The sequence below is a fragment of the Aspergillus nidulans genome, chromosome VII (assembly GCF_000011425.1).
Source record: "Aspergillus nidulans FGSC A4 chromosome VII".
NCBI lineage: Eukaryota > Fungi > Ascomycota > Eurotiomycetes > Eurotiales > Aspergillaceae > Aspergillus > Aspergillus nidulans.
In genome coordinates, this window is record NC_066263.1 from 205,017 (window position 1) to 224,917 (window position 19,901).

Below are 19,901 nucleotides of genomic sequence, written 5' to 3' on the forward strand. Positions count from 1 at the left end.
AGACCTAGCGTTGGATATCCTTTGCTACTTGCACAGGGCTACTCCCAGCGGGATGATCAGCCTCCGGATCAATGGCATCGGTAGGCGGACCAGCGTAGTTCTTGTATCCCCAGATCCAGTACCAGACGGCAGAGATGACGATGATGCCAACGAACACGACGCAGGCGTAGTTCATAGTTTCAAGAGTAACGCTCATGTAGCTGGGGAAATTGAAGAGGGGGATGACGAGAACGGTCCATGCTGCATGAAATCAATAAATGAGGAGTTAACGGGGCGGGGTGAACGTACCTAGAGCTACAATATTACAGAATAACCCTAGCGCTCCGAGATCGAAGCTACCGTGCTTGATATCCTCGCGGCGACGGAGGAGCAGCGAGACCGCGATCGGGCAGGCATAGCTGAGAGTGAGAAGAATGACACCGACGCCAGAGAAGGCGTTGTAGGCGGCCGATGAGCCAAAGTAGATCAAACCGATAAGGAGTTCAATGACCATACCCAGCATCATCGAGTTCAGCGGAACATCGAGCTTCTTGTTGACGGTGCGCCACCAGCGGGAACCGGGGATCGCGCCATCACGGGCAAATGCCCAGGTGCAGCGAGAGGTCGCCGTGACGCAGCCAATACCGCAGATAAGACCGAGGATAATCAACGGCAGCAGGAGGAGGAATGTGCCGACGGAGTTTCCAATGGCGGACTTGAAGATGGACGGAACGGGCTGGCCAGACGCCAAGGCTGCGAGCTCGGCGAGATCGGGCATGACAAAACACACAGGAACGAGGAAAATAAGACCTGCGATCAGGTTGATCACGATAGTGCCGACCATCGCTTTGGGGACCTGCAGAGCGGGCTGGCGCACTTCCTCGCACATTCTACGGGGCTTGGTTCAGCATTTTCCTCAGTGCACAGGGGTATCAAAACGGGGAAAACGTACGTGATGATCATACCGGTCGAGGATGTCGCATAGGCTGCCTGCAGCAAGCCAATGCAGAACGACCAGCCGTCGGGCCAGCCAGTCTGGGGCTCAAAATGGCCAAACACCCACTTGGCGCTGCGCCTGCCGTTTTTGGCGATCACGAGCAAACAGATGTCAATAGCCACGACACCGGCCAGAGTCCAGAAAATGGCAAAAGACTTGAGACCATTAGCACACGACTTAAGAGGGGGATCAAGCGAAAAAGCGAAAGAAAAGCGTTAATCTACCTCCAACCAAGGGAGCCATCTATTTCCAAACGCGGGGATTGCATGGCTAACGAGCGTGATCGCCAAGAAGATCACGTAGGTGTGCCAAGCCTCCCAGGAGTCGGTCAGGCCGACACCATTCTCGTCCTCAAAGACGTTCAAACAGGCGATAAAGAACTGCGCCGAGCCGAAATTCACCGCGAGGGTGATCATGATCTGGCCGGTGACATAGGCCCAACCGCACACCCAGGAGGAGATGCGGCGACACCAGATGGGCGAGAGCACAAAGGTCTGGTAATAAACACCGCCGGCGGTGGGGAAAACAGAAGTGATTTCTGCCAGGGAGGCGGCTACACAGAGGATGATCAGCGATACGAGGACCCAGCCCCAGATGATGTTGGTCGGGCCGCCGCCGGCCAGGGCGTAAGTGTAGGTGGTGCTAAGGCCGTAGGGGACCGAGGCGAGGATAAAGGACATAAAAACGACGTTCCATGTTGACCGGTTGCGGGAGAGTTCGGGCGTGTAACCGAGATGTTCGAGGGCTGCGTTGGCACCGTCTTTATCGGATCCGGTTTCGATGGCGCTCTCGTTCAGTGTCGCAGGGGCCCACGGGGTATCTTTTGGCGTCGACATTTTCTGATGGTCTTGCTGCTGCTGCGGGGGGTGGCGTCACGCGGGAAGGTGTAGTGCGGTGTAGCGGATGGGAGTGCCGCAGGGGAAGTGTTGCTTGGGCTCAGCTTGGGCTTGGGTGTGGGCTGCAAGGTCGAATGGGCGCTATGGGAGCTACCGCAAGGGCATGGTATGGGCCGGGTGGTAGGGTGGTACACAACACAGTACAGTACTGAGGATGGGCGCTCTCGATCGGGGCCGAGTTGGGGCTGAGTTGGGGCTGAGTATAACAATCTCGCAGGTGAGAACTGACTGCGACCCGACGGGCGGACGCGCTTTTAAATGTAAACGAAGTGAGCAAAAAATTTTACGGGGCGGACAGGCGTGACAGCGTCGAAAGCTAAAGGGTGTTTTAGCTTCTCGGCTTGCTATCAATTCCAGCGCCCGTCATTTATCTAATCTGGCCCCCTCCAGTCCACTATTGGTCTGGCGCTGCAACCGTTCCATGGGTGGAGATTAATGAAATGCCGGTCATTGGTCAGAGGCCACGCGACCCATTGTGTGGGCTGAGAGTGACGTAGAGCTCCATCCGCAGGCAGAAGCTAAATCACGTGACCCAGTCCGAACGCCGCCCGCTTCGGACTGCCTCTTATAGGCTGCTGACGCAGGTTCACCCAGATTACCTGCGTCATGAAACGCTGGAGGAACCTCGGCTGCCCACCCGACCCCACAGTCGCTTGCCCACTTGCCCACTGTCCAGTGCCAGGGCAGGCTTCATCATTTCCCTGCTCAGTATCCTGGCAGTTGATCGCGTGTTTCTCGGCTTCCCGACGAACGTTCGATCTCCTGTTCTTCGATTCCGATGTCTCCGTGGGCTGATGACTGACAGCCCACATTCCACTCATGGAATGGTGCAGCTGCTCTGAATAATGCACTGCGCCCTTGCAGTGCGATGAAACAAAGTCAAACAAATCTCTCATCGTCCCACTGTAAAATTATCGACCCACTCTCTTTTCATGGCGGGCCGTGCCTACAGGTACTCCGTCGATATCCGGGACAGTTTTACTCCTTCGAGTCAAGGTATGCAGGGCGAACTAGTCGATATACAGGGTGATATACTAATAGATGGGAGTTATCTATGGGACTTATTTCCTGATCGGGCACTTATTCTGTTGTATTATAGATATCAATCTCGGCAACTTCCGAATCACTACCTTATAGAGTATAAAAGCAGGTGTCTTCCTTTCCGCGGGCAACTTTATTATGACCGACGGCTGCTCTACTCTTCCACGGGCAAATGGCATACCTATCGCCGTCAGATGAGTGGATGAAAGGGGGAAGGAACAAAGAGGGGATGATGATGAGGCTATGAAGGATGAGGGGATGCGGGGATGAGGGGATAGACTCACAATCTCCACATTGTTGCCTCTGGGGTCTATGATAAAGGCCGCATAGTAATTGGGATGGTACTCTGTCCGTAGACCAGGCTTGCCGTTACACTTTCCGCCAGCGGCGAGCGCAGCCTCATGAAACGCATCGACCGTCTTGCGATCTAGACCGAATCAGCTCTCGTAGTGACTCCAGCATCAAGGCGCCATACCATCCGCAGTGAACGCAAAGTGCAGTCCCTGCGGAGTCTCGACCTTCGTCTCTGAGATCCAGAAATCCGGGACCTTGTCTCCGAGCCCAACAGCCCCAGGAAACCGCATGATCTCTTTGTAGTGGAGCGAGAGCCAGCGCTTTGAGGTAGAACTCGATGAGGGATTCGAGCTGCTCGGTTGGGGCGGTGATCCCAATATGGTCGATCTTGCTGGAGGGGAGAGGCGCCGTCGGGTCGAGCTCCATTATGTTTCAAATAGAACTTAGAAGATCCAAAGGTAGGTGAACTAAAACTACTGATCGGGTGTATGAGTTGTGATTGTGGTTATCCCTCTCGCTGATATACGTCAGTTATATATTTGGCCGATACGAAGGCCCAGGATACCTAGCCACGCCACACGTTGGATACGAGGTCTACTCAACGGTCCCCCTCATCATCGGTCGTGGCCAGATCTGTGCCTAGTGGAACAGACAAACAATTGCTTCTTGGCCCCAGTCAAAGATGATCGCTGAAGCACGCTTTCATTAAGGAATTGGCGGAGCCGCCGAAAGGGGACTCTTTGGCTGGCGAATACGATGTAAAGTACTTCGTAAACTAAGTTAACTTTGTAGAGAGATTAGTGATCTGATTTATGATTACTCATCGGCGAACGATGATTCGACTGCAATAAGCAGACGAGTTTCACCGGTTGGTGGAAACATTATCGTTAAGCTGAACTGTCCGTCTGCGAATGATTTCATACTTCATACTTTAACCATTACACAGTACATCGGGCGCCATAAGACAGGCGCGCCAGCCTACAGACCGAGCCTCGAAGCCTCCGCAGCAAGAATATCGGGGATCTCCTCCTCAATGCTCTTCTCCTCTGGCGACCATCCCAGCACTTCCCGTCCCCTCTGCGCCTGCCCCCTCGAGTTCCACCCCCAACTGGCCGCCTCAAAGCCAGCAGGCGAACTGATCGCCTCGTCCACCGACATTTCTTTGACCACTGGAGCGTCTTTGAGGTACCCCAACTTGTGCGCCTGCTCGCCGACCAGCTTCGACAGTTCGCCCCAGACATGCTCTCCATTCTCACAGAGGAAGTATCCCTTCTCGCCCCAAATCTCTTTATCGTCTTTCCTGGCGGGATCCAGAGCCGCCCGCACAAGCAGATCGAATAACCGGCTCAGGTCGTATATGTGCACATTGTTCCACCTCGCCAATCCTTTCCCGATAATTGGGACATACTTCTCCTTCAAAACGAACGAGGTGAGCTCATACGCTTGCCGGCCACGAAGCGCGACGGGGCCTCGTCCACGCCCGTAGATGGTCGGTGGGCAGACGATGACCGTCTTGACGCGGTCGGCATGCTCAACGCCCGTCCTGAGAACGATCTCGTCGACATTGCGGTGGAACGCAGCGGCGGGAAGATTGGTCAGTTCGGAAACTCCTTCGTAGTCGTTGAAGACCTTGTCGTTGTGCTCGCCGTGGACCTTATGGACGTCCGAGTCGAAGTATGTCAGGATTCCTGTCCCACCGGTGTGCAGCCAGTACCCCGGGCGGTCCAGCGAGTGGCCTTGCACCAGTCCCCTGGCGATCGCATTCGCTGCACCGACGTGGTCGGATGAGTCGGCGGTATCTGTGCTCGTCAGACATCTCGTTCTTTTACACGATGGGGAGTGATTGACATACGAAGCACAATATCCGCCCACGCAGCCTCCTTCTCTATTTTGTCCGCATCGTCAAGACCGCCAATGACGATCCGGACGTTTGGATACAGCTCGCGCACGTACTTTGCTTTCGCTTCTGTGCGAACCAGTGCGGAGAATTCGAAGTCCCGGTGTTTCTGCGAGAGCAGGTGGAAAGCGTCGCCGCCGATGTAGCCGGTGATGCCGGTGATGAAAAGCTTAGGCATTTTAATCTTATTGGTGGTAATGGCTTGTTTATAAGATAGAGTTAGCTAGGGGACTTGTTGACGGGATTATATAGGACTCTAGTTGATGGTGATAGTGGGGCATGACTTCATTTCTTACAAATCAAGCTCGTCCCCTCAATGCGGCTACGAGAACAGGGTTACAGGTCAATTTTGCGGCTAAGAGAACCGCTATCAGGGTTGATGAGCAACAGTGATCCAGGGCAGGAGCATAGTGTTGACATGCAGGAACAGATGAACGTATCTCTCATTTGAGCCACTCTTCCTTTCCTCGTGGTGATCTACCGGAGTGTCGTCAACGCTGAGTATCAACCAAAGATACGATAATAGCCATAAAACGAACACATCGCAACGACGTGCGTGGCAACCTGCCTACTGTTCGAAGGTTTTGTCATTTTGATGCTCGGGATTATCTCCAGAAATTTGACCCTGTGGTTGATGACTGGTCCATGCTAGACGAGATGCTGTAAAGGCAGTTAGTCTACAGAGAAATTCCTATAGAATCGGACTGATTCAATTGCTGAGCATCGCTACGTTCAGGCTCTTATTATCTACGTCAGCTTACGCCAGTTAAGACAAAGCGCAGCTGTCAGACTGCTAAAGGTAGCAGACCACAATATCACGGGAGGAAACGGCGCAGGGCTTCTTGAACCACCAGCAGCGCATGTCTCTTCCTCTCTCAGACTTCTTGTGCTCAACTTCGCAATGACGACTCTTTGCTTTTTCTTCATCATCATCTCTGCCATTAGGGCGTGGTCCTGCTGAGGCTTTCCTGGCGATTGCTGCTGGCTGTTCGAGACCGGGGACGAATCCAACCACGCAGGCGATGGCCGCCTGATGAGCCCACTGGCAGCTCTATAGCGCCAGCCCATTACGATCCGATGGTCTTCTCCGCTTAGAGTGACAGGGTTCTCGCCAGGCCTGCAATTTTGTAGCCTTGCCCATTCAGGACCTATTTTGACAGCCAGCCCACCCCATTGACTCCGTATATCAATGACCTGCGATCCGTTTAGGTTGGTTAAGCAGTATGTCATCAGTTAGCCAAGGTGAATTGCGCTAAGAATGTCGTCCAGACTCGAGGTTCGCGACTAAGCACAACACTCCTTTTGTGCGAAACACCCGCCACCACTATCATGGGAAATGCACAGAAGCCGGGGTCTGACAGCCGGTGCACCACCCAAAAGACATCAATATCACCCACGTTACGAAGACGCGAGCTGATGGACCTTCCATAACAATGAGTGCGGAGTCCAGGGATTCGAGGCGTACGATGCTGCTGGTAGCTAGGGCTATTGAGTCCTTGACGAGGGTCGACTGTCAGCATTCCTGTTGTGTGCATCCGGGCATGGGGACACTCATCTTATCCTCTCGGATAGGCTAGCCACAGATCGAACAATGGTGTGAGAGGTAATTACGGACGCGGCCGATATTCGTGGGAACGCACGATACCGAGCATTCTGATCTCTCCTGGGCGTTTTTCTGCCGGTGCTGCAGATCTACGCAGTTGTCCTCTCCCTTTCGGCCAAGATAACACGGACGGCCTGCCCCTCGAGCAGTAATACAAGTGAACAATAGCGCATTGACCGCTGCTTTCGCAAGCCATTTTGGAATATAGCACGTTGATTAACGGCAACGTCAGTTAGCGGGCTCAAGCTATGGCCGTCAACGTCTCTGTGTTGTCCTGCCCACATGGAGAGACGCCATGATCCACGTAATCTGATAGTCAGTTCTACAACGCCCATGCTAAGTCTGGAGTATCCACGCAGGTTGATACACATCTCTGTACTATTCCGATTAAGCTTGCGCCGAACCCGGGGCGTATACTGAGTAAGGTAAACACCAGCCCTGTTTCTAGAGACGACAACGACCAACTGAAGCAGACCGATGTCAACCAGCAGCACTCCCAGTAGGCGTTGCGCAAGAACCATCGTCAGCTGAAAAAGCTCGAGGCTAAGTCCCATCCGATTCATGTTTTGTAAGCCTCAGACCACGGTCGGTTCTGAGCATTGGAGTGACGCTCCCATGTGCTGCTATGCCGTCGTCGACCGGTGATGAAGAGTCGACAAGGATGACCGTTACCGTTAGGCTGGAGATCTTTGATCTTCCACCTGCTGGCGCGGGCCTGCCGATTTGGAATTTCAATGTCTCACAAAGTATTTAAGCAGGATAGTGGTCGAGATGGCCTGTAGTGGAAATGCCTTGTATGCTCCCATGGAGTGGCACTGCCGCTCCTGATCGACTATATATAGTACAGTAAAACCCCGCTATAAGGAATCAATTCAGACCGCGGTTTATATTCCTTATAGCGGGGTATTCCTTATAGCGAAAATGCTCGCCCGCTTGTATAAAGATATATTTTTCAGTCCTTTAGTAAATACAGTCCCTATTCACAGGAAAAAAAGTTCTGGATATCAGTCTGATACTGAGTCTGCATCTTCCTTTCCATCAATACTTGCTCGTGGTGTAGAAGTTCCTGAAGAAGAGTTTGATTTCCAGCTACTTGCTGCTCTTCATGCAAGTGTAGCTTGTAGAGTGCTTCTAAAGCATTATTTGCAGAGACCTTAGGAAGTGCTTCTAAGATCTCCTCATCATCAGATTCCTCGGCTTCTTCAGCACTAAATTAGGAAAGAATAAGAGTATCCAAATCCTCTAAATTATCAGTAACCTGTTCTTCTATCGGGTTTAGGAACTGGTCAATCTTCATGATTTCTCAGATATTGGATACTGCTAGCTGATCCAGGCCTGCTTGAAGCTTATTTAGGAGCTGAATGTTGACTATTTCTGTATCATCTTGAGTGGTCAAGGCTTTTGTAAAGCAGTTTTGAATAGCTTCGCAAGTCAGATCCACCTCCCATGCTTGAATTGCCCATTGTACAGCATATAAAAGTGTCATTGTGGCCACTGGATCATAGCCATGGTCAAATTCAGCCATTATATAGAGTAGCCACTTGCGTTCCCAGTAAGCTTTCCATGTGCATATGATCCCTTGATCAAGTAGCTGGTATTTTACTGTTAAATTGGCCGGCAGCCACACAACTAATATATTCTGAAGCTGCAAGGAGATCTCTTTAAAAGCTGCTTCATAAGCAGAGAAATTATCCAGCAAAAGAAGAACTTTTCTTCTAGTCATTTTAGTATCAAACCAGAGAAGCCACTCTTTAAAGATCTTTCCAGTCATCCAGGCCTTCTTGTTAGACCTCCAATAGCACCCAAGGTTCTCAATATTCACTCCAGCAGCTTGAAAAACGCGTGGTTTCTTTGCAGTTCCAATGATCCAGATAGGAAGGCGTTCAGAGGCATCCATAATTGTACAGAATTGAACTATGATCCATGCCTTATCTTTCTTCCTTCCAGATATAGAGCAAGTTGTAAGGCTTTGATCAGGTATTATCCTCCAATATAGACCAGTTTCATCGCAATTAAAGATATCCTTAGGCAAATACTGGTTTATAGCCTGGCAAATAGAATACATCTCTATATCCACATCTATAGAGATACTGCTAGCTTCACCATGACGACTGTTTAAAGAAATATTTCGACGGCTTTGGAAGCAACAGAGCCAGCCATTGCTGAATTGAGGCATCTCCTTTCCTGGATAGATAGATGGCCAGAATTGGCGTGCCTTTTCATGTATAAGGTCTTGAGATACTGTGATTCGAGTCTCTGCCCGCTGAATCTATTCATAAAGTGCTTACTCAAGCTCTGGCCAGCTCTCTGTGCGGTGCCTCTTGGTATCTAACTGGTGATCTCTTGCAGTATCCAGCCAGTCAAAGTTTGAAGAGAGAATCCGTGATACAGTGGATATAGAGATCTTGTGATTATACACCTCTTCAAACCAATTAGATAGCTGTACGCCGGTCAAATTAGGCCTTAGCTTATGTTGAGCACGAAGGGCAGACCGCTGGCGGTTTGTAATAGCAACGCGTTTTGCCATTTTTTAAGGAAGGCGGAAGAAAAGTGAAGGAAACAATACCTTGTTATAGGGAAATTTATATGGGAGAAAGGGAAAAAAATTGCATGTTGCGGATAACGGGGTTTTGTGCAATTTTATATGGGGTTTTAATTCAGACACGGTGGCAGGTTCCTTATAACGGGGTATTCCCTATATCGAGGTTCCTTATAGCGGGGTTTTACTGTAGTATTGTCTCAACAAGTAGCTTAGCCAAAATAACAAGAAAAAGAAGAAAAAGAAAAAGTGGGAGAGAGAAAAACTCGCGATTGAGTTGGCTTCGTTGTCCTATTTCCTGAGTTCTAGCATCGCCTCTCCCTGGTTATATCACCGGATTATCCAGCGCTAAACGTACGTCTTTATTATAGTCGAGCTACCAGGGCCATAGTATTACTGCAATGACAACATTCTTTGTCGTCTCCAAGCCCTTTAAGGCTTGGGGTCTGCGATCGGGAATGTGGTTGGAAATAAGCTAGACGGTAGACGGGATACCGCATGCGGAATTCAAGACTAGTAAATGATGATCCTGGCGCAAGTTTGCGAATGCTGTCCTCTTGCGGTGTACTCTAGTGGATATTGTTAGAGCCTTCTGTTATACCTGTAGGCAGCCCTGAATCTACTCTCTGTTCCTACTCTGCCATTTCCGCCCCCATTTCTATGTCTGAGCCTGACACGTCACACAGCCCCAGAGCGGACCCAATGGCTCCTTAGCAGTGGTCCAGAACAAGAATTTGCTCTCCACAGAGCTCTGCAGCGTTGCATTTGATTTGCTCTGCCCTGAAGCTAAGCTGCCGTGGAACGGTTCAAAGGATGCTTGAGGGCCTCCATGCTTTAGTGCCGTTTAGATACAGGTACTGTTAGAGAATGGTTGGACCCTGAGATGGATGTCTCGAATAGTCAATGATTATCAGCCCACGCTTTCATAATCAGGATCGCCGATATGTGCGCACTTGAATTTTGGCCCGAGGCCCTGCACCAGGATCATGGCTGTGAGCACCTGATGTTCCTGCTGCGCCTGCTCCTGCCAGGCAGCTATTCACCCGCCCAACATCACCGTTTGCGGCTAAGCATTGCTATATTTTCGCATCGATTCGAGTTCGTCCAGTTCAGTTGAGTCCAATCGAACTCAGTCGAATCCAGTATTTTCCAACTTCTAGATTTTCAATAAAGTCTTCGCCACTTACCGTTAGAATGCCATCGCGATGAGACGAGCGTCCCGGCAATCCTTCCTGCCGCTTCTCGCGCGACGGCGCCTTTCCTTCCTGCTCATCCTGCTTTTCTTGCTCTTTCTCCTCCATGCGCTGCCGCCGGTGTTTTCCCAGCGCAGGAACCGGCGCGTTGTCGGTGGAAAGTGGCTACCCGACTATGATGTCAACGAACTCCCGCGATACCTGCACCGCTCACCGTACCGAGAGAAGCCAGATATTGAGTTTGAGCAGAGGGTGAGAGAGGCGTTGAAGGGGATTGAGGAGGATGCACTGGCAGCTGCAGGAATTGGAGACGATCGTCTGGCCGAACAGCGCATCTGGCAGATTCGTTTGGGCGGCGGCAATGACGAACACGTGGAGGACTCGTTGGCGTTCACCAAGAGGAACAGCGAGTGGGAGTACACTGTGAGCATGAGCCTATCGTTCAAGGAAGAGACGTCTGAGGATTGGCTAACCTCAACAGCTCATGACTGATCATCAGGCGAACGAGTTCATCGCAACGGTCCTCGCGTCGATCCCCGATCTCAAAGCCCTGTACGATTCGTATCCCTATCACGTTATGCGATCCGATTTGCTGCGGTACCTGGTGCTGTGGTACTACGGCGGATACTACGCCGATATGGACGTCTACCCGGCGAAAGCTATCAAGGAGTGCCCGGCTCTACAGCCCGTCTTCGGCGACTCGGGCAGCGCGAATATCTCTCTGGCCGTCGGGATTGAGATTGACGAGCCGCACGCATCGCTGCAACTGATGCGCGATTGGCACTGGATTCGAACTTACGGGCTGATTCAGTATACCTTCTTCGCCCCGCGACGATTCAGCCCGCTGCTCCGTGAAGTAATCATCCGCGTTCTCTCACACACCCGCCAGCGCAACCAGCAGAGCTTCCCTTTCGTTGGGCCACGGTACGACGAGAAGGCGATTCTTGAAGTCACCGGCCCCGGCGTCTTCACGGATGCCATTCTGGACGCTCTCTCGGACGCTCTCCCGACAACGCACCCGTTGCTCGCGGCGTCCGTCCGAGCAGACGAAGGGATCGGCGACCTCTTCTCCCAAGCGTCCGGACAGCTCTCAAGACGTGTCACATGGGCCCCCTTCCACAGGATCAGCGAGCCCCTCTGTGTGGATGCGCAAGAGGCGGCCGTGGGAAAGTCGATGGGCGGAATCTGCGTGCTGCCGGTGAATGCGTGGGGGAATGGGCAGCGGCATAGTGGTGCGGGGGGCTTTTCTAGTCCGCTTGCTTGTGTCAATCACCGGTTTGGGGGGTCATGGAAGAAGGACTGGTGGTACCGGCATTTTGGGTAGGCCGGGTATGGGTATAGTCTAGAGAGGCGCCAACACGCGCGCTTGTATGTATTGTAAGTGTATTCGCTACGTTTACGAGATACCCATAATTTTTCTCTTCTCTCTCTCTCTCAATTTTTTTTTGTTGGTTTTGTAGATAGATTTTTAGTATGGACGCTGGGCAACTTATACCTTCTACCTTCATGTGCGATGGCGATGCCGCCGGGCCGCGGTGCTTGCCGGCTATCGTGCGGAAATCCTGAAACCAAGACTTCCACCACTATTCCTAGACTTGTCAGAAAGATTGTGGCCCCCTGGCCGTTCTTCAAGCCGATGGACTCGACCAGCGAGTGGCTGATATGCCATCGACAGGGAAGCCGCAGGGCCGCAGCTTCCCTCACTCCTTTACGAATGCTGGCGGCCCCCCTCAGAAAACACACATGTCGTTGGTACCTGAGCAAAATATAAAGCTCCCTTCCTCTCCACCGGTAGCCTCTCTTCTCCACATCGAATTCGTTCACGATGGCTGAATATACCTCTGACGCAGATGTCGAGCTCGCTTACACCACGCTGCAGACGACCTTCAAATCCGGCAAGACCAAGGAGATTGCCTGGCGCAAATGGCAGCTCAAGCAGATCTGGTGGCTCGTTGACGACAACGAGGCTCTGATTCAGGAGGCCCTCAAGAAGGACATGAACAGACACCCATTCGAGACGACCTTTACCGAGTGCGCGAACGTCAAGGGCGATGTCATCGAGCACCTGAAGAACATCGACAAGTGGACGGCAGACCAGAAACCGAGCGCTGGAATGCTAGGGCTCATGCTCAGGCCAACGGTGCGTCCGGAGCCGTTGGGCGTCGCTCTTATTATTGGGCCCTGGAATTTCCCTTTCTCCCTCCTGGTTCAGCCGCTGATTGCGGCCATCACTGCCGGCTGTGCGGCGTTGCTCAAACCGTCCGAGGTCACATCGTCAGTCCAACAGCTGTTTGTTGATCTCGTGCCCAAGTATCTGGACACTAGCGCCGTGCGTGTCGTCACTGGGGGCCCAGCGGAAACCGGTTGCCTGCTGCAGCGCAAGTTCGACCATATCTTCTTCACCGGCTCCGTTCCCGTGGCGCGTCATATCGCTGCTGCAGCGGCCAAGCATCTTACGCCGACTGTGCTGGAGCTGGGCGGACAGTGTCCGGCTATCGTGACCAGTTCGGCGGATGTGGACGCGGCAGCAAAGGACATTGCCTGGATCAAGTATCTCAATGCTGGACAAATCTGTCTGTCCGTAAACCATGTTTTCGCACATCCTTCTGTGGAGCGGAAGCTCATTGAACGAATGGCGTTCTGGCTTGATCGGTTCTACAAGGGTGAGAAGGATGCCATGACGCACATCGTCAATGACAAGAACTATGCTCGTATCAAACAGCTGGCGGAGAAGACGAAGGGAAAGATCGAGCTGGACGGGACGGCAGATGCCGAAACTAGGAGTCTGCCGGTGAGCATCGTGAGCAATGTCGAAATGAGCGATCCTTTGCTCTCCGAAGAGCTCTTTGGGACCGTCTGCCCGGTGATAAAGGGTTCGACAGACGATGCGATCAAGTCCATCAACAGGTATCTGGCATAACCTGCTACTCTACACATGCTGACTGATTAGCCTGCCCCGACCCCTCGCTCTGTATATTTTCAGTCAGGACCAGAACGAAGTCGAGCATAGTAAGTCGTCCCTCTCTCCCCTGGTTTACTTGTACTCATTCGTCAGTAATATCCTCCACCCTCTCCGGTGGCGTCTGTGTCAACGGCGTTCTCGTCCACGCAATGGTCCCTAATGCCCCTTTTGGCGGAGTTGGCGACTCCGGTCACGGCGCCTACCACGGCGAGTACGGCTTCAAGTCCTTCACCCACTACCGCACAATCGCCCGACCGGCTCCTTTTTTCTTCAAGATGAGCGAATGGATGCGTCCTCCCTACTCGGTGGACAACATCAAGAAACTGGCTGTCCGCAACAGTGTGGGCATCCAGCGCAACTGGAGTCTAGAGCAGGAAAGGGAAGCCATTAAACGAGGTCTGCTTCTCACAAAGTCCCTGAAATCTGCCAGATTTCTGGTCTACCTTGTGGTTTTGCTCGGACTTGCTGATGTTGGTCTAGATCGGCGGTTGGGTGTGCTTAAAAGCGTGAGGGACCTGCTTGTAGAAGTTAGGTCTTTGTTTTGAGGCTGTGCTTCTAGAGAGACGTGGGCAGTGTTCCGCTGAGCCTATAGTTAATAGACCTTGGGCCAGTTAAATTGATGATTGGTAGCATGGTGTTGAGCTCTTGCCGTCTCTATTTTTCTGTGACTTTCAACTATCATTCATCATTCATAGCGTTTTGTCACTGCCAGGTGCACTATATTGAACATTCGAGCGCGGTTCGTCTTCAAAGACACCGTATTATGTCTTTATATCTGCTAGGGCCAGGCTGTTACTAAGACTCACACCGTTTAGCCGTAGTTAGCGCCCTATTGACCTCCTAAAACAACAAACCAAAATAGTAAAGAATGAAGCATCCGGGATTTTTGCACTGATATATATCCCGACATAGTGAGGCGTACAATGGATTAACTGCCCCAGTATAGTACCGGGCTTTCAACGGCAGAGTTAAATCCTGTCGAGTGTAGGTGTACAAGTTTGACGAAGGTGAATGCGTAACTCAATGGCCTCTTTCTGGAAGGAAACCTGGGAGGCTGATCTCTTCTTCCTAGTATACTTAGTCGCCTAGAAGCCCATCAGCAAGTAGTTCCAATGCCTGTCGATTAAGGAGAACTCGAGGGGAAGGAATGGACGACGCCGATTCTTCAACCCATGGCGAGGGGTCGCCATTGGTCTGCGGAGAGCCTGAAGTTTTAAACGCAATGAGGGTGAGGCTCAATTTGAATCTAATTTGGTAAGGGCTTTGGTATGCTTTTTTCAGTCTAAGTTTCGCCGTTAGTTTTGGAATTTCTTTTTACCAGCCTTCACGGCAAGGATAACCAGAAGGTTAAGCAGAAGATCTCAGGGCAGTATAAAATTCGGATTGCCTTCTCGTTTCTAAATAATGTATAACTGTAGGGCATTAGAATACAGGGTAAACATGTCTTTACAGGATATGGCCTGAACAACCCATGCTTTTTCAGTTCCTACACCCAAATTACCTTCATTGAAGCCAGAGGACATGCCTCACTATCTCAATAATAATGTTCACTAATGTAGAAAACTAGGTACTTTTAAAAGCCTTGGATACAGAGAGCACCATAGAATTGAAAATAAAAGATAAATAGAGCATTATGGGCTGAGGGGATTGAATATTGCCATGACTGCTTCGATTCCTACCACTGTCTTCGCGGAATTGTAGATAGGCAACTTCATGGAACTACCAAGGTTGCGCAATAAGGGAAGGTCCAAGGCGTGGCATGGTCTCTGCAGATATAAACAAGGGTCCACTCCACAACTAATGTCAAAAATAGATCTTTTAATCGCGATAGGCGTTCGGCATGCATGGGCTCCCACCAGTAAGCGGCTGCCAGAAAATTTCCACTGACGTGCAGCAGGATTTATTGGCGAAGAGACAACATCCAAGGGCAAACTAATACAGGTGACGTCTAATACGTTCTAGGCCGTGATCGGGAACGTGTTCCTTGTGGCATTGTTTCAGGTTCATGTATGTGCGTAACGCTTTTCGAAGCCGACTTGACCTGTCGAATCCATTCCATATTAATCACCGTTGGGACACTTGCATTGGACGCGGGCGTGTGTTTCTGAGGTCTACGACTTCAGGGATATCCAGGATGCCGTATACATAGGCATGTGCTGCCCCAAGATCAATTAAAACTGATATATAGATCCAACCATGGCGGGCGATGAGAGAGTCAGCATCACTGCGGTGTCGTGGACACTAGGCACACTGTCCATCCTTTTAGTCGCACTACGTCTCTACACTCGCTTGCTGATAACTAGATGTCGAGGATGGGACGATCTGTTCGTCACTATTGCTTTAGTGCGTTTCGTGTCATTCTATCTCTATATCTCAACTGACAGCAGCTAAGGTAAACGCAATCATCTGCTCAGCCCTAACCCAAATCGCAGTCTCCCACGGCCTTGGGAAGCACGAGGCCGATATCCCAAATCCCAACGACCGCATAAGCGCTGCCAAATACGCCACTATTGCACCCAGCTTCTCCGTCATCAGTACAGTGACTGGCAAAATCTCTGTAGTGATATTCCTCCTCCGACTGCTAACGTTATCTGCCAAACCGTGGCATCGATGGTTTCTCCACTCTTTGACGCTCGCTTCAATTGCGTGGAATATACTCGGGATAGTTGCGATTATCGGTTATTGTCGGCCGACGAGGAAGATATGGCTGCCTGAAACGGAGGGGAGTTGCATGAGTTCAAGATTCCAGCTTGTCGCTGGGATATCGCAATCTGGTAAGAAACCTCGACCAATTTCATAGTATATCTCAGGTACAATGAGGATGTTTAATTTATTCTCTGAGAAATATTGATCACATACCCACTCACAGCATTTAACGCCTTCGCTGACTGGGCACTCGCACTCTTCCCTGCAATCTTATTTCGCAAGGTCCAGCTGCCGCTTTTGAAGAAGGTAGTAGTCATCGCTGTTTTGGGGTCTGGCGTACTGTAAGTCGTATCTCTGCAGACCTCAGTCCCAGAGAAGTGATTTTGTGATTGAAATGAATCGAACAGCGCAGGTTGTGTAACAGTCTTCAAATGTTTCCTCTTGGACAAATTGATCGCGCATGACGATATCACTTGTATTGTCACCCTTTAACCTAACGCCAGGAGCCCTGCTGATTAGGGACTAGGGACATGGCGCGCCATCATGAGATGGTATATGTACGTCTCCTGCCACCAAACCTAGGTATCAAAATCTTTGTCTTAACTTGTCAGAATTTGCTAATAAACAAGGTAGAATTGAGGTATGAGCCCTTATTGACGGCTTTCAAAGACAGCAGCCTAAGATATGGAACGAGCAGATGTACCTGATAATAATCTGCGCCTCTGTTCCGACAATGCCGCAGAGCCTTAATGCCCTCCTCCACCTCTGCAAGACATATCACAAGTACAATTCCAGTTCGTCCCGTTGCAACTTGAGCAGACCAAGTATTCGAGAACCAGGAGTCTTGCTTAAACGCATGCAGGACAGTTCATTGTTTGACGCACCTGCCGAGCATGCTGGGAGCCAGGAAAATATCCTCGCCTGTAACGAGGGCGAATTGAATACGAATATCGGATGTATGATAGACCTTACTGTTGCTCAGGACAGTGATATAGGCGACATAGTTCTGGTCCAAGGCGGAACAAATTGAAGCGAGTCCCCGTGGAGCGCGAGCCCGCGAGAGAGTCGTGCGGGATGATGCCATGAAGTATCACCTACATTGTATGCTCTCCAGATCGAAGAGGAATACTCTGAATAAGTGGATTTAGGCGGTTTCTTTGGTCCTACTATATGCACACTCAGATTCTGTCAATTGAAAAGTCAGCCCGCTGTCTATCATGACTTCTATCTCCATTAATTGTCATCCAGCCGTGCCTCTGTATGGTGCGTATACCCTCGACTCACACCTGTGAAGTCTCTGCCACTTAGCGCAGCCAAAGAAGATTTAGTCTAAAGGTCTACAATCAATTCAGGCCGTATTCAGGGCGTAGTCAAGATGGTCAAGCTAGGGGAATTAAAGCTTGTCTTCATAATGATATTCTGATATAAAACTACCAACGCATTGACGACCCAAAACAAATAAGCTTCTCCCTGGATTGTACTCCGCTACACTCGCCCCATACACGACCCGTTCATGCTTCATACTGCCCTAAGCTCAACCTAAATGACAACCCCCTCGCTCACAAACTTCCAGTACCTGCTCGCACATCGTCTCCGCCAACTCTTCCCCCATTTCACTCCTGCACCAGCCATCGCCAAACTACATAGAACTAGCGCCCCAAAGCAGGTAAACGTGCGTCCGTAGTCGGTTGCCTCAATGAACGGCTGGACAGAGTACGAGATGGCAAAGTTCACACACGAAGAACAAATCGCCAGCACCACAACCAGCTCGCTCGAGATCTGCACACACAGGTCAGCAGGCTCGACAGTGTCAAATGGGATATACTGCGCGTAGAGGAGAACTCACCCCCTCGAAGCACTCCATCGCATAAGCGGTTGCCACACTCGCCGCGGAGACCTGCTGCGCGATCATCCCGCCCAGACCGACTGCGATCAAGACCCAAGATTTGCCATCTGACGCAGACCACCCGTACATGAAGTATCCGACAGCCCCGTAAACGAAACTTAGACTCAGAGTCCAGAGACGCATCTCGGGCTCTTTGTACCCGCCGTTCGCGCGGGCAAGGCGCAGGGTTAGGATGTCGCCGAGGGCGCCGGTAGCCATTCTTTGATGAAGGCGGTTTAGTCATGGCATTCAGTGAGGCGCAGAGTGAGTTTACGTACCCGATGAAAGACCCAACCAATGCTGCTAGGAACATGAGGCCTGTCGGCCCCGTGGACCAGTTATACGGGGCACCGGTCATGATTTCGGAGATGGTATTGAAGGAGACGATTCCTGCTGTGTTGGCAAATGCGTAGATTAGGCCGGCCTGCTCTTGATTAGAACCCGTCCCGCAAACTGCTCGCGGGTACAATACAAACCATGATAATGTTAGGAAATGCGAAGAGATGGAAGGGGCGTCGGAAATACTGCCACCATGTCGTCTTGTCCTCTTTCCAGCGATGAATCGGCGCCAAGACGTGCAGGTAATTGCGCGGGAGGAGGTCTGCTCGGCCCTGGCTGATCGTTGGCTGGCGGTTTAGATTGACAGACTGTTCTTTTTTGGTGTCATTCTCAGCTTCTGGTTGGTGACTGTCCTGGGTTTGAGGAACGGTTGTGGTTTGGTGGATAGCGAGAGCATGCCGGGGGAAGAGGGAGTCGTCCATAGTGAAGATAAACAACAGCACGACAGAACCCTGTAGAGCATCAGCGACCGCAGCCCTTAAGATAACAGAAATTAACCGTACGCTGAGTATAGCAACGATCTTGCAGCTCCATCTCCACCCTGGTCCTTCAGCAATATACCCGCCAAGTATTAAGGCGAGAATTGATCCAAGTTGCTGGCCCCAGACATATACAGCAAGCATGGTTCCACGCTGATGCGCAAAGAAAATATCAAACACCTTTTCAAATCAGTTACCCTGTTCGGTCGCTCAGACAGCAAGTGTAAAGAAAAAGAACAACAAAAAGGGGCCGTACCGTAAGCTGAATCAGTGCCTGATAGGCGCTCTGCCCAATCCCGCCCACAAGACAGTTGAGATACCACTGCGCCACGCCGTAAATATAGGCGTTCCATACACTTGACACCATAATGATCGTCATGCTGAAAATGTACACCACCTTGCGTCCAAGTTTCATTGCCGTCGGGATCCAGAGCACGTTCACGAACCCCAGAAGGAGGTAGTTCAGTGCACTGCCGCCATTCATGTCTTTCATTGTCACGTCGATATCTTCGGCGACCTCCGTCCAGGGCGCGCCAAGATTGTTTTCGCCATAGGCGACGACGGTCGCGAAGAGAGTCGCTAAGAAGAGCGTCCATAGTTTCTTTGACTTCGGCCAGTTCTGATTTGCTTGTCAGTCTGCAGTGACAGAGCTACCAACAAGTTGAGACAGGGGGTAGGACGCAGCGTACCAGGGGGTCCCGTGGTGTCTCGAGTGGGCGAGGAACGAGCACGATATCGTTCGATGTGGTGACATCTGCTTCTCCCAGCTTTGTCGCATCCGCTGTGAGGCGTTAGTATTGGAATTAGGGTGGGCCGTCGCTTGCTTGGTGATATGTATGGTGCCACTCACTCCCCACAATAAAGATGGTTCCTGGAACTTCCGACTGCGAAATGTCGTCCATGATCGATATTTATTTGACTTTAAAAGAACTATCCTGAAGCATCTTAAGTCCCCTTCTAACAGGAGCCGTAGCTGGATTAAATACCCCCATACTTCAACCGAGGAGCATCAGCCACGAGTATCCCGTATCAGCAATGCGGAGAAGGAGAATGATAGAGCGATAAAGGATATTTGCAAGGAAGGTCCAAGAGAGAGGCTAAGCTCTTTCTAGAGCTTGATCCAGCCATCCAGAAGGCTTGGAGGGTGGGAT

The 19,901-nt window shown here is 51.1% G+C and overlaps 8 protein-coding genes across 8 annotated transcripts, besides 1 other annotated feature; 3 read left to right on the plus strand and 5 right to left on the minus strand.

Moving 5' to 3' along the window:
- Positions 1-19,901: part of a sequence feature (contig 1.168 1..229305(-1)) that runs on past both edges of the window.
- Positions 5-2,004, minus strand: ANIA_08990 (putative amino acid permease; the record flags this gene model as incomplete). Its single annotated transcript, XM_677167.2, has 4 exons — positions 1,201-2,004; positions 932-1,131; positions 289-869; positions 5-240 (listed from the first exon to the last, which is right to left on the minus strand). The coding sequence occupies exons 1-4, from the start codon at positions 1,810-1,812 to the stop codon at positions 5-7; spliced, it is 1,629 nt and encodes a 542-aa protein (XP_682259.1). The 5' UTR covers positions 1,813-2,004.
- On the minus strand, positions 3,068-3,633 carry ANIA_08989 (VOC family protein; the record flags this gene model as incomplete). Its single annotated transcript, XM_677166.1, has 3 exons — positions 3,068-3,094; positions 3,198-3,340; positions 3,432-3,633. The coding sequence occupies 3 exons, from the start codon at positions 3,631-3,633 to the stop codon at positions 3,068-3,070; spliced, it is 372 nt and encodes a 123-aa protein (XP_682258.1).
- Positions 4,024-5,282, minus strand: ANIA_08988 (uncharacterized protein; the record flags this gene model as incomplete). Its single annotated transcript, XM_677165.1, has 3 exons — positions 4,024-4,112; positions 4,194-5,006; positions 5,060-5,282. The coding sequence occupies 3 exons, from the start codon at positions 5,280-5,282 to the stop codon at positions 4,024-4,026; spliced, it is 1,125 nt and encodes a 374-aa protein (XP_682257.1).
- Positions 5,475-7,228, minus strand: ANIA_08987 (uncharacterized protein; the record flags this gene model as incomplete). Its single annotated transcript, XM_677164.1, has 4 exons — positions 5,475-5,601; positions 5,677-5,764; positions 5,866-6,298; positions 6,839-7,228. 4 exons carry the CDS (start codon positions 7,226-7,228, stop codon positions 5,475-5,477), a joined length of 1,038 nt encoding a protein of 345 aa, XP_682256.1.
- Positions 10,452-11,763, plus strand: ANIA_08986 (uncharacterized protein; the record flags this gene model as incomplete). The annotated part of the gene is made up of 2 exons (XM_677163.1): positions 10,452-10,862; positions 10,921-11,763. The coding sequence occupies 2 exons, from the start codon at positions 10,452-10,454 to the stop codon at positions 11,761-11,763; spliced, it is 1,254 nt and encodes a 417-aa protein (XP_682255.1).
- On the plus strand, positions 12,265-13,946 carry ANIA_08985 (aldehyde dehydrogenase family protein; the record flags this gene model as incomplete). Its single annotated transcript, XM_677162.1, has 3 exons — positions 12,265-13,346; positions 13,390-13,448; positions 13,495-13,946. 3 exons carry the CDS (start codon positions 12,265-12,267, stop codon positions 13,944-13,946), a joined length of 1,593 nt encoding a protein of 530 aa, XP_682254.1.
- On the plus strand, positions 15,598-17,077 carry ANIA_08984 (uncharacterized protein; the record flags this gene model as incomplete). The annotated part of the gene is made up of 6 exons (XM_677161.1): positions 15,598-15,744; positions 15,794-16,175; positions 16,271-16,388; positions 16,574-16,604; positions 16,677-16,687; positions 16,717-17,077. The coding sequence occupies 6 exons, from the start codon at positions 15,598-15,600 to the stop codon at positions 17,075-17,077; spliced, it is 1,050 nt and encodes a 349-aa protein (XP_682253.1).
- Positions 17,396-19,652, minus strand: ANIA_08983 (putative MFS transporter; the record flags this gene model as incomplete). The annotated part of the gene is made up of 8 exons (XM_677160.1): positions 17,396-17,431; positions 17,611-17,826; positions 17,894-18,152; positions 18,211-18,356; positions 18,409-18,930; positions 19,007-19,369; positions 19,440-19,531; positions 19,601-19,652. 8 exons carry the CDS (start codon positions 19,650-19,652, stop codon positions 17,396-17,398), a joined length of 1,686 nt encoding a protein of 561 aa, XP_682252.1.